The following is a 13,956-nucleotide window of genomic DNA, read 5'->3' as shown; positions in this document are numbered from 1 at the left end:
GCCTCTAAGGGGTCTGGCACATCACAGTGGAGAGTACCATGGGAACCACTAGGGAGATTTAGGCACCATTTAAAACCTGGGTGCTGATGAGCCAGGGGTAAAGATTCCTTCTGCCCCCTCCCCCCCCCCCTCCCCCAAAGCCATTAGCGTGACCTCTGGTAGATGCAGGAGGATGTTCTAGAGTGTTAGGTTAAATGAATCTGCAGCCTGCCCTTGAGATTGGGATCACTGTATATGCAGTGTGTCTGCGGCCTAGCAATGTCGTCAGCTATAGCGACGCAAAATTCAGTTTACGAGAGCTGCTAATCTGTGGTACTAAGAGTACTGCAGGTTGGTGATTTGGGTGGTAAATTGAGAAAACTGAGAATGTTACTGTACCTTAGCAACTACCCTTTCTTAGTTTAGTATTTCCAGTATACTATAGCTGGATCCTCAAAGTGGTATGTTATTAGCAGTATGGAATAGTTTTGGGACAAAAGTAAAGTTACGTAAACTTTTTTTTAAAGCTGGTAGTCTGCTCTTTGTTCTCTTGAAGGTTTACAACAAGAGTCAAATCTACTCAATTTAGACTTCTTCTTGCCTAAATTACAATGTAAGCATATATTGATTCTCAGGAATAGATCACAACAAAGTGATCTCCATAGTTTGGTTCTGCTGCCCTAGTGCCATGCCATTTTTAGGCATGCCTTATGACTTCTAGACATGCATCAGGTGTACTCCCTTCCAGTAGTTGGCTTTTCAGAGCCAGGCAACACAATACAAAACGTTATCCTTTATCATTCTCTGGGCTACTAGTTCTGTAAACCTTGATTTCCAGACATGTAAAGATTTTCTTCCACCTTGTCCCTCCTTATGTCCAGCTATTGCAAACATAGAACCCTTCAGAATCTAGGTACAAATACAACTTTAAACCAACCAGTAGATGTGAGTGTTGCACATCAGGGGCTACCTATACTACAAACTATTAAAAAAAAAACATTTTCTAACCATATATTTGATTTTTTTTCCTCTCTCATGACCTGGTGGCAGACTGAAGGTAGCATCAGATGCAGTCAAATATTAAAAAGAAAATACATATAAGACACATTAGGCAGATATTAGACAGCTTAATACATTTAAAACAAGTTCAGTATCTGCATAGTTTAAAAAAATAAAAAAGTACATTTTTTTTTTTAATTTTAGTAGTTTTTTCAGCATTTAGTTGCCTTTCATTTTTGAAAGTAACTAGGCCAGAGCACCAACCTGAATTTGAATGCTGCCCCCTTTTTCTGTTGATAACAGTTTAATTTGGCTGCAATTTTTTTCTCAATGTTTGACCCGCACTCTTGGTGCAGAGTGCCTTGGGCCTAACCATGACCTTAACTCTTGTTCTCTGTTTAAAGAGGCAGTTGAGAACACATAGGGTGCAGCACGTCTATCAGGGGAGAGTTTTTGGCTCCTCGAAGGCTACCAAGACTTCAACATCAACTGTGTGCCACTGGCATCGAGAAGGTCTCCACCTCTCAACATCAGGCCCTGAGAAGTAGGCGCCGGGACAAGTTGACATCAGACCAGACACTAGGGTACACACTGTTGCAATGTTGTCCTCGTCTACACTGAAAGACCGCAATGCTTGTACTTCTTGGGCTTCCCCCAATACTCAGCATCGGTCCCCCTTGACTCACGGTGCCAGAAGCACTGGGGCACTGGCTTCCCCTAATACTCAGCATTGGTCATCCTTGACGCACAGTGCAAGAGCACTGGGGCACTGGCTTCACTGGTATCTGAGAAGCACCGGAAGAAGCGCTCCCCCTCCTTGGAAGAGGTGATGATGCACAATTCCATGGGCAGTCAAGTCCCCACTACCAATTTGGCACAACGCTTTCTCAGGCTGTCACTCTCCCGGCTCCTCCACCTTTGCCAATGCCTTCCTTCGATAAGCAGTTCCGAGCAAGTCTTAGGGAGGAGCTGGCGCTGATGCTGCAAACTGCTCAGGAATTGAAGGTGCTTGCACCAGCAACATTCAGCCCCAAATTCTTCTCGAGACTCAACCCATGCCTGTGCAGAGATCATTGACATTGACACACACAGTACCACTTCGATGTCAGTGAAGCAAGCTTCCTCAGAGTTGGAGAGTAGGGCTATATCTTGCTGCTCTTCAGGGCTTGGACACAGTTCCACTGAGCCGAGGCAGGCACAGACTTATTCAGCCCAGTCTGAGTGGGACCATTCATGGACTCCCCACCTCACCTCAAGAGATTTAAATCTCCACCAGAGGGTCTCTCACTGGTTTTGTTACGGAGATGGCTTCTGCCATCTCTTTTAGAGACAGAGGAAGAGCCTAGGGCAAAAATGTTAACTTTTCCCAGACTACAAGTCTCCTCCTAAGGAAGGGATCACAGTACCATTGCACCCTATCCTAAAATATGCATTAAGAACTTGCAATCTCCCCTCTCAGTGCAGGTAGCACCTAAGAAGTTGGATACACTATCATATCCAGAAGGCTCCTAGATTTGAGAGGGCCCAGCTGCCTCACCGCTCTCTGGTGCTCGAATCCGCCCTCAAAGAGCGGAGAGCTCCAGGACTCGTGCCTCAGCGCCCCCAGAGAGGGATTAAATACTGGACTCAGAGGCCCAAACATTTTTCCACCCAAATATGTTCAATGCCCGCATCCAGTCCAACCAACTCTACACAAGCCTTTACTTGCAGCCTTTGGTCTGCTGTACACCAAGTGTTGCGGATTACTCTTCCACAGAAGCAGGCTGCAGAGCTTCACCAGTTGACCAGTAAGCAGCTGGGAGTGTACAAAATATCTGTCCAGGGGCGCGTACAACTCTAGCGCCCATACTCTTCGCTATGGGAATGTGCAGACTCATGGTTACATGTCTCTGGTCTAGAGGCAGTGGTTCAGGAGAGGTTAGTGGACGTTCCTTGCCGAGGTGACTACCTCTTTAGAAATGAGGTCCATGACCTAAGTTATCAAGAAACATACAGACACCATCCAAATCTTGTCTGAGCAATCTCCAGCTGCAGCCTCTTCTTCTAGGAGGTCTTCGAGTGGGACTACTGGGAGAAGGTGGTGGAAACCTTCACCTCCAAAAGTAGTAGGATTGTTGCCTAGGCCCATTCAAAAACCTCCTAGAAGGGGAGCCTGCAGCTGGAGGTTGCTAACACAGGATTTGGATAGTGTCTGTATGTGTCTTGGTAACTCCTAACAAGCACAGTGCTTTAAGATATACAGTGGAGGAAATAAGTATTTGATCCCTTGCTGATTTTGTAAGTTTGCCCACTGACAAAGACATGAGCAGCCCATAATTGAAGGGTAGGTTATTGGTAACAGTGAGAGATAGCACATCACAAATTAAATCCGGAAAATCACATTGTGGAAAGTATATGAATTTATTTGCATTCTGCAGAGGGAAATAAGTATTTGATCCCCCACCAACCAGTAAGAGATCTGGCCCCTACAGACCAGGTAGATGCTCCAAATCAACTCGTTACCTGCATGACAGACAGCTGTCGGCAATGGTCACCTGTATGAAAGACACCTGTCCACAGACTCAGTGAATCAGTCAGACTCTAACCTCTACAAAATGGCCAAGAGCAAGGAGCTGTCTAAGGATGTCAGGGACAAGATCATACACCTGCACAAGGCTGGAATGGGCTACAAAACCATCAGTAAGACGCTGGGCGAGAAGGAGACAACTGTTGGTGCCATAGTAAGAAAATGGAAGAAGTACAAAATGACTGTCAATCGACAAAGATCTGGGGCTCCACGCAAAATCTCACCTCGTGGGGTATCCTTGATCATGAGGAAGGTTAGAAATCAGCCTACAACTACAAGGGGGGAACTTGTCAATGATCTCAAGGCAGCTGGGACCACTGTCACCACGAAAACCATTGGTAACACATTACGACATAACGGATTGCAATCCTGCAGTGCCCGCAAGGTCCCCCTGCTCCGGAAGGCACATGTGACGGCCCGTCTGAAGTTTGCCAGTGAACACCTGGATGATGCCGAGAGTGATTGGGAGAAGGTGCTGTGGTCAGATGAGACAAAAATTGAGCTCTTTGGCATGAACTCAACTCGCCGTGTTTGGAGGAAGAGAAATGCTGCCTATGACCCAAAGAACACCGTCCCCACTGTCAAGCATGGAGGTGGAAATGTTATGTTTTGGGGGTGTTTCTCTGCTAAGGGCACAGGACTACTTCACCGCATCAATGGGAGAATGGATGGGGCCATGTACCGTACAATTCTGAGTGACAACCTCCTTCCCTCCGCCAGGGCCTTAAAAATGGGTCGTGGCTGGGTCTTCCAGCACGACAATGACCCAAAACATACAGCCAAGGCAACAAAGGAGTGGCTCAGGAAGAAGCACATTAGGGTCATGGAGTGGCCTAGCCAGTCACCAGACCTTAATCCCATTGAAAACTTATGGAGGGAGCTGAAGCTGCGAGTTGCCAAGCGACAGCCCAGAACTCTTAATGATTTAGAGATGATCTGCAAAGAGGAGTGGACCAAAATTCCTCCTGACATGTGTGCAAACCTCATCATCAACTACAGAAGACGTCTGACCGCTGTGCTTGCCAACAAGGGTTTTGCCACCAAGTATTAGGTCTTGTTTGCCAGAGGGATTAAATACTTATTTCCCTCTGCAGAATGCAAATAAATTCATATACTTTCCACAATGTGATTTTCCGGATTTAATTTGTGATGTGCTATCTCTCACTGTTACCAATAACCTACCCTTCAATTATGGGCTGCTCATGTCTTTGTCAGTGGGCAAACTTACAAAATCAGCAAGGGATCAAATACTTATTTCCCCCACTGTACATACTTAATTTGGCAGCTTTCCTGAGCAAGACTTGAATATGCTCCTTTTTTGGCATATTCCAGTACAACCTAAAAATCTGGCATTTCTCAACCATAGCCTTATTATTAACCATTTTTACTGTATGCCTCGACTAGACTGTATATTCCACAAAGATACAAGACTCATGTATATCTTAAAGCACTGTGTATGTTTAGTAGCACTATAAAAAATTAAATTCCAATCTGGGGGGGGAACAATGAAAAAGTGTGGGATGCACTGCACACAGCCTAGCACAGATTCTGCAACCTCTCAATGCTGACATTAACACACAGGTCAATTAAAATCCCATGGTAATGAAGTATTAGCTATTAAACCTAGATACAAAGAAGTGACCCAAAGAACTTCAACTTCATTCCACCAGCTAGACAGTGGGACTGATGAATATACCCTCATCACCTTGCTGTTCATTGCTAATGCTGCTGTCACCACCACAAAACTGCTTTTTTTGACTCTGTACTATGTGCTTTCATGTCTAAAATCTTAACACACTTTGACTAGAGATACTAGACAAGGTTGCCCACTTTCCCCATTCCCTTTTGTTTTAGCCCTGGAATTACTGGTTGTTTTTTTTTTTTTTGCTCTTCACAATATGTTCATGGAATCAAAGTAGCTGACACTCAGGTCAAGTAATCACATATGCAGATATTTTATTATATGTATCATCCCTAATATTTCTGTCCCAGAAACTTTCATATTGAAGATTTTGGTGTGCTGTCTGGTTATATTATAAACTTGACTAAAACTATTAGAGACAAGAGAAAGTAGATATAGACAGATATAGATATCCAAGTAAACCCTTTGATTGCACCACAGGAAGGTGGTATATCAAATTCATGACACGTTAAGTGTGTGGATGGAAAAAAAAAAAAACATACTGGGGATGAGCTGCTGAGTGGGAGGTGTCAAAGCTATGAACAGGGAAGCACCACATTTTTTATGTGTGCGCACAAAATATAGCTGCTACTAGCAGAGACCCAATGAGTGCACACTTCTAGGCTGCTCTCCGATGTTTGTGCCAGGAGTAGCACCTTCTTAATTTGTTGCTCCCCACCTCTCCCAACCAATCTCTGCACTCTTCCTCCAAGTTTCCTATTTCCTAATGCTATGTGTGCAAATGTTGGTAGGGCCATGGCCCCTGTGACCCACCCCATTCCAACGCCTATGCTTTATGCACAATTTACATACTGGCAATTTCTTTTTATGCATGCATTAGGAAACCATGTGCTAAGTTTTAGCTCACAGCTCTAACACTATATCAGCCCCTTTAATTAGATGTCTTTTTAGGTTACAATTCATTACCAAACTAAAAGAATCTTTTAATAAAGATTAGCATGTTACCTGTAGCAGGGCTCACAGGAATAAAGTGCATCCTATGGCAGGTAACATGTGCTAACATTTAAAGACCCCCTAAGAGGCTCTTTCACTAAAGCTCAGCACAGGCCAACAGAATTAGTGTACACTAAACGGCCATTTTGAACCTATGAGCTTAGCATTCGGCATATAATTGTTAGTGTGTGCTAAGCTTTAGTAAAAGGGCTCCTAAACCTACTAGAGTTCCCCTCCCCCCCCCCCCAACCTCCTTCATAAAGGCAACAAATAAATCCTAATAAATTAAACTGACTTCTGGATATTTTTTTTTCCAGATATATACTACTTTATACACTGTAGATCCCACATAACATGGGATTCCTTGTAAGAGTTAAGTCAGATCTTTTCTTCTTTAGCTATTACATATTACACTACATAAGTACATAAGTAAGCCACACTGGGAAAAGACCAAGGGTCCATCGAGCCCAGCATCCTGTCCACGACAGTGGCCAATCCAGGCCAAGGGCACCTGGCAAGCTTCCCAAACGTACAAACATTCTATACATGTTATTCCTGGAATTGTGGATTTTTCCAAGTCCGTTTAGTAGTGGTTTATGGACTTGTCCTTTAGGAAACCGTCCAACCCCTTTTTAAACTCTGCCAAGCTAACTGCCTTCACCACTTTCTCTGGCAACGAATTCCAGAGTTTAATTACACTTTGGGTGAAGAAAAATTTTCTCCGATTTGTTTTAAATTTACTACACTGTAGTTTCATAGCATGCCCCCTAGTCCTAGTATTTTTGGAAAGCGTGAACAGACGCTTCACATCCACCTGTTCCACACCACTCATTATTTTATATACCTCTATCATGTCTCCCCTCAGCCGTCTCTTCTCCAAGCTGAAAAGCCCTAGCCTCCTTAGTCTTTCTTCATAGGGAAGTCGTCCCATCCCCGCTATCATTTTAGTCGCCCTTCGCTGCACCTTTTCCAATTCTACTATATCTTTCTTGAGATGCGGCGACCAGAATTGAACACAATACTCAAGGTGCGGTCGCACTATGGAGCGATATAACGGCATTATTACATCCTCACACCTGTTTTCCATACCTTTCCTAATAATAGCCAACATTCTATTTGCTTTCCTAGCCACAGCAGCACACTGAGCAGAAGGTTTCAGCATATTATCGACAACGACACCCAGATCCCTTTCTTGGTCCGTAACTCCTAACATAGAACCTTGCATGACGTAGCTATAATTTGGGTTCTTTTTTCCCACATGCATCACTTTGCACTTGCTCACATTAATCGTCATCTGCTATTTAGAAGCCCAGTCTCCCAGTCTCGTAAGGTCCTCTTGTAATTTTTCACAATCCTGTCGCTATTTAACGACTTTGAATAACTGTGTGTCATCAGCAAATTTAATTACCTCGCTAGTTACTCCCATCTCTAAATCATTTATAAATATATTAAAAAGCAGCGGTCCTAGCACAGACCCCTGAGGAACCCCACTAACTACCCTTCTCCATTGTGAATACTGCCCATTTAACCCCACTCTGTTTCCTATCCTTCAACCAGTTTTTAATCCACAATAGGACATTTCCTCCTATCCCACGACCCTCCAATTTCCTCTGTAGCCTTTCATGAGGTACCTTGTCAAACGTCTTTTGAAAATCCAGATACACAATATCAACCGGCTCCCCTTTGTCCACATGTTTGTTTAACTCCTTCAAAGAATTGAAGTAAATTGGTCAGGCAAGATTTCCCCACACAAAGCAGATTCATTTATTTTTAGGGATCTAGCTCACAACTTTTTCAGAAGCAGCTCAGTGAGTTACTTTAAGGCACCCTGCAGAGGGTTTAGGCCAGCGTTTTGTAACCAGTGTGCCACAGCTGTTCCCCAGATGTGCCAGAGTCCATGGGGTCCTGCAGATGGTGATAGAATCAACGCTCTTCACTATCTTCCTCCCCCCACCCCTCAGATCTCTCTACTCTGACAGTTCTACAAACTTTGCAGTTACAGGCAGCTATTAGAACAGGCCTTCCTTCAGACAGCCATGGGGTCCTTCCTTCTGCTACACGGGAGGAACCTGACAGAAGAAAGTCTCCAAATGGCCAGAGGAAGGCCTGTTCTTCAACAAGATATACCACAAAGATCAAATCATGTGAAACTTCCACATATATCCAGAAATGTTAATAATGCCTTCTGTTATATTACTATCATGTATTCCATTACCATTCAACCCAAAATCCCTCTGTAACACCAAATGTATATTCTTTTATCATTACCACTATCCATGATGTATTGTAAGCCACATTGAGCCTGCAAAGAGGTGGGAAATGTGGGATAAAAATGCAATAAATAAATAAATAGCTGCTCACAACCACAAAGTTTGTAGAATCACAACGGAGAGGCACGAGGAGTGGGAGGAGTAAGGTAGGTAAAAGGTAGGAAAAATATTGAACCTACAGGAGGGAATGGCTGTTGAGAGGAGGAAATGATGAAAGTGTTGCACATATAGGGAAGGAAAGCAGGGACACTGGTTGAACATAAAGGGAAGGGAAAGGGAAGACAAGACAGATTTAGAAGGAGGAATAAGTATTGCCATACTGGGAAAGACCAAAGGTCCATCAAGCCCAGCATCCTGTTTCCAACAGTGGCCAATCCAGATCACAAATACCCGGCAAGATCCCAAAAAGTAGAAAACATTTTATACTGCTTATCCCAGAAATAGTGGATTTTCCCCAAGTCCATTTACTAACGGTCTATGGACTTTTCCTTTAGGAAGCCGTCCAAACCTTTTTAAAATTCCGCTAAGCTAACCGCCTTTACCACATTCTCTGGCAACAAATTCCAGAGCTTAATTACACAGCGCTGCGTACGCCTTGTAGTGCTACAGAAATGCTAAATAGTAGTAGTAGTAGGTCCTGGAAACAGAGTCAAGAGCACAAAGTAAAGCAGAACCAAAGATTGGGAACATGATTGTCCATCTAGCCCAGTATCCTGTTTCCAACAGTGGCCAATCCAGGTCACAAGTACCTGGCAGAAAACCAAATGGTAGCAACATTCCATGCTACCAATCCCAGGGCAAGCAGTGGCTTCCCTATATCTGTCAATAGACTGGAGTTTTCCTCCAAGAACTTGTCCAAACCTTTTTTAAACCCAGATACGCTAACCGCTGTTAGCACATCTTCGGACAAAGAGTTCCAGAGCTTAACTATTCATTGAGTGAAAAAAAAATATTTCCTCCTGTTTAAAAGTATTTCTATGTAACTTCATTAAGTGTCCCCTAGTTTTTGTACTTTTTGAAACAGTAAAAATGTGCATCTGTTTTATTTTGCACTGTACAGGACATGCATTTCTTCTTAGTCTGGTAACTCTGCTTTCAGATTTACCTGTATGTTTTTTGCTTTTTTTTTTTTTTTATAATCAGGTGAGTCATGTTCTGCATCTGCTACTAAGGTGAAGGACTCTGCTGGCATATGTTGTACATGTAGAATCTGTAACAATCCACCTTGTTCCAATTTCCCAGTAGCAGGTAAACTGATGTGCTAAGGTATTTCAATAGCATAATTAAATAAAATTACTTCTGAAGGTTACAGGTACAGGTGGGAATGGAGGAGATTACTTACGGGGATGGATGGGGAATGGATCTTAATGGGGACGAGCAAGCACGGGTTAGATTCCAGTGGTGTGCTGTCGGATGAAAATCACTGCCTTAAGCTGGGATCTTGCCAGGTACTTGTGACCTGGCTTGGCCAGTGATTTGGAAACAGGATACTGGGCTTGATGGACCTTCAATGCTTGATGGACATCAATGCTTATGTTCTTATGTAAGCAATGGAAGGTGAAGTTATTTGCTCAAGATCACAAGCAGCAGCAACAGTGTGATTTGAACCAGGAGGCAGAGCACTAACCACTAGGCAACTCATCTTGTCTACGCAAAATGCAATCAAACATCTTAGACTCTAATAACAGCATTATATGGGTCTATAACCTATTATGTCTCACAACTGAATTATATAATTTCATATTTTCCTCATAAGCAGATATTTTCTTCACAACAATCACACAAGCCTCCCATGTCTACCAACTTATTTCTTAAACAGCATGAATGACCTATCAACATATTATCGACGACGACACCCAGATGCCTTTCTTGGTCCATAACTCCTAACGTAGAACCTTGCATGACGTAGCTATAATTTGGGTTCTTTTTTCCCTATCAGCAAAAAAATAAATAAATGATACATACAAATTTGATTAAACAGGGGAGATTAATGCTTGGGCAAGAATTTTTGCACAGATTCAAGAGCTGCTAGTAATAACAGCACTCTCTCCTGTGTCACCTTTGTAATAGGCCACTTTACAATAATGCATGTGCCCTCATTTCCTGGTTTGCTTGGCTTTTGTCAGTTTTACAGATTCAGGAAAAATCACTTTGCTAAAAACACCACCATCTTTAACAAATTCAACAACTGCAAGAACAAAAAACAAAAAAAAATTCTGTACTCTATCAAGCCCTACAAAAAAAACTTCATGACCTGAAGGTGAAAACTTTCAAATATCTCAGATTCTAAAAGACAATGGAATAATTCCAACATGAAATTAAATATGAAATTGCTCAGTAATAATCCATTTGCAAATTAAATGTTTATCAATGATTTGTATAGTAAATTAGTTAGTACAAACCTAGCTAGCAGGTTTTGAATCTCCTCAGATTAACCCATTAACATTTCTTAAATATGCACAAAACATTTGCAAATTTTGTTAGCCAGGGAGTTTGGATGCAGGTTTAAACACATACAGGTTTCTCTTCATTTGTACACAATAATAAAAGTGTAAATTAAGAGATACGTTTAACAATCTTGAAACTGTAGAACAAGCATACAGTAGATTTTACATAAGTGGCACCAGCTAGTTATAAGGAGCTTATCCTCCAAGGGGAAAAAAAAAAACATGTTTTAGTACAGCAGATTTCCCTTTGATCCTAGATGAGTGGAGGAGTGGCCTAGTGGTTAGAGCAGTCTAGACGTACAGAGGTGATGATTCAAATCCCACTGCTGATCCCTGTGATCTTGGGAGAGTCACTTAACCCCCACCCCTCATTGCCTCAGGTACAAACTTAGATTGTGAGCCCTCCAGGGACAGGGAAAAATACCCAATGTAGCTGAATGTAACTCACCTTGAGCTACTACTGAAAAAGGTGTAAGCAAAATCCAAATAAATATTGCAAACTCTTTCAGAATTATAGGGGAGAAGAAAAATTTTGCATAGCACCTACAAAAATTAGTTATATGACACACAATGGCAAACAGGTACTTAACTTATGTTGTACAGATAGGAATTTATGATCAGTAGGTATATATTGAGAGAAAAAAAACATTAAAAATTAAGCAAAAGTTTGGTATATTGGACTGGATGATTAACTTGTAGAGTTATTAGCATTAAGCTCCCTTAATTCTTATGGTTGACAGCTACATAGAAAGCAAGTTAAGTACAGTAGCAAAATTGCATTGCAGTATTAGTTTGAATTTACCCTGCCACTAAAAACAGCATATATTTATGCAAAAGAGCCCCCCCCCCCCCCCCCCCCGAGAGCTGCACATGGTTCTTCAGCCTCAGGTTATCACCCCAAAACCTGTTAAAAAAATGATCTGCTTACCAGATTAAACACCGTTTCCACAATATCTCTGTTAGACACCTCTCCAACTTCCAGGAGTCCCGTTAGAACCGCGAATTTCATCCTGATACCTCGAATAGGAACCCCCGGAGTCAGGGCCAGGGAACTACCTTCGCTTGCATTCTCTCCCCCTACTGCATCACCTGTTGACTGCACAGGAACTGGTTTGTCTTCAGTAGCCATGACTTGCGCCTTATCAAATTTAAGCAAGAAAAAAAAATGCCGAATCTAACTTGTCAACCCACAGTCACTGTACACGACGTACGACTTCAACCTAAAAGGTGGTTTTTTTTAACTTCCGCCGGTCAACTAGCAAAGCTCCTAATAGGCTAATAAAAAAAAGTGCAATGTCCTTTGATCTTCTTTTGCCCGAGAGAAGGGCTCCGTCCGAGGCGTCCAGCCGGGACCCGTAACCCTGAAGAAAAAAAAAAAGAGAACAGGTTTAATTCCCAAAGCAATCACCCCCCCCCCCCCCCCCCCCCCCCCCCCCCAACAAGCTCCTAGATATCACGCTGCAGTTTCAATGGAAGTGTGGACAGTGTTCAGACTAGCTAGCACGCTGCTTTCAGGCATTTCAACTTACAATAACAGAAACTACAACAAATGTCTATAGATTCCGAGTACCCTCCCCCCCCTGCCCCCACTTCTGGGCCGATTATCCCGTACAGTCCACAGAGCCTTTTCCTCAACGCTTGGGGTTGCTCCTGCCCTCTTCTCGTTGCAGGTGCAACACAAACCGCCCAGGAAGTTCGAACTCACCCAAACCTCTACCCCACTTCCAGGATACCGATACTGTTGCCATTAAATAAATAAGGGGGGCACAGACTGAAAAAAAAAAAGGATGAGGGCTCTGCACAACTCAAGGCGTGCAGTCCGACGGCCAAGCCCGGCCACCGAGCTCCCCTACCCCCTCGCACGGCCTGGACCGCCAAGTTTTCTCCTGCGGGCCTATGTGCAACTTCGTTCCCTACCCCTTCTTCCCTTCCCTTCACTCGCCTTCTCAGTCTCCCGCCTGTCAGCTCTCCCCCCGTTACTGCCTTCCTGCTTCAGCTAAGAAGGCAGCCACTTCCGCCGCCATGACAGCACCATGCAAAGCACCGCTTCGCTTTCCCTCACACTCAGATCTGCTCTCCGCCGGGTAAGTGAAGTGTGCGCGTGCGCAGCGCGCGCAGATTGGCTGTCAGCCGGGAGGGGCGGGGTAGACGGGAACGGGGGCGGGGTTTGAGATACGCTCAGGTGTGTCCGGGTGTGGCTGGCTCAGGTTGGCGACGGCGCGAGGAAAAGCATGTGCTGCCCTTTCCCCCACCGAGCGTCACCTCCTTGGTCCTTCGCAAGCTGCTTATATTGCGGTGGTTACCTTTATGCCACTCCAAGACCACGCAAAAAGGTTTGCAACGGAGGGTGTCTGCAAGACTGGAAGAAGAGCTTGTGGCCGTCGGGGTTGATGTTAGGACGTGCAGAGTGCCTGCTGTTACAGCAGCAGTAAGGCTCTTGGTTTGTGGTTTCCAATCTAAGGTACTGCGTGCGAGCAGGATGCTGGAGCTACAGAGATACACCGCTGTAAGATCGTGGACTGCTGCTTATTACTACATGCAACCAGTGTGCTCTTTTTTTTGAACAGGCAAATTAACAAAATTTTGAACAGCACCAAAACAAAACAAAAAAAATTGTTAAACGGAATCTATATTAAAACGCGTCGCGAAACTGAGAGCACTGTAGATCTACTTTCTTTGCTTTGCCCGGCCTGGTGTCTCGTGCAGTAATTGGTGTGGTGCCAGTGTGATCATTTTAATACAGTTTCGTAGCTGTAATATGTGATCATGTAGTTGTGAAGCGAGTTTTCTTTTGAATCTCTGGGCTGGCGGGTGTAGTTATGGAGTTCCGCTCTGCTTACAGTAGAGAGCAGATTAGTAGAAACATGGGTACAAACACCTGTTCGAAGACGCGAATGGCTGTGGTACGACGTGGAGTAGGCAGCAGCGGTCTAAATTCAGAGCAGAACTCAGCTGGGTGCATTTTTATTAATATTAGTGAATGAAAAACTAATTAGGATTTATGTATTGTCTTTTTGAAGAAATTCACCCAAGGTGATGTACAGCAAGAATAATCTGGGC

At 43.7% G+C, this 13,956-nt stretch overlaps 1 protein-coding gene across 1 annotated transcript in view; it reads right to left on the bottom strand.

Moving 5' to 3' along the window:
• The window catches only part of LRBA (LPS responsive beige-like anchor protein), a 1,257,537-nt gene extending 1,245,284 nt beyond the window's left edge, over window positions 1–12,253 (bottom strand). The window contains 1 exon segment of the mRNA XM_030191657.1: window positions 11,825–12,253. Coding sequence (XP_030047517.1) covers window positions 11,825–12,025 — 201 coding nt within the window. The 5' untranslated portion in view covers window positions 12,026–12,253.
• Between the last annotated feature and the right edge of the window lie 1,703 nt (window positions 12,254–13,956).

This window comes from Microcaecilia unicolor, chromosome 2 (genome assembly GCF_901765095.1).
Source record: "Microcaecilia unicolor chromosome 2, aMicUni1.1, whole genome shotgun sequence".
Lineage (NCBI taxonomy): Eukaryota > Metazoa > Chordata > Amphibia > Gymnophiona > Siphonopidae > Microcaecilia > Microcaecilia unicolor.
The sequence above is the reverse complement of the archived record's forward strand: the minus strand, read 5'-3'. Positions and strand labels throughout refer to the sequence as shown.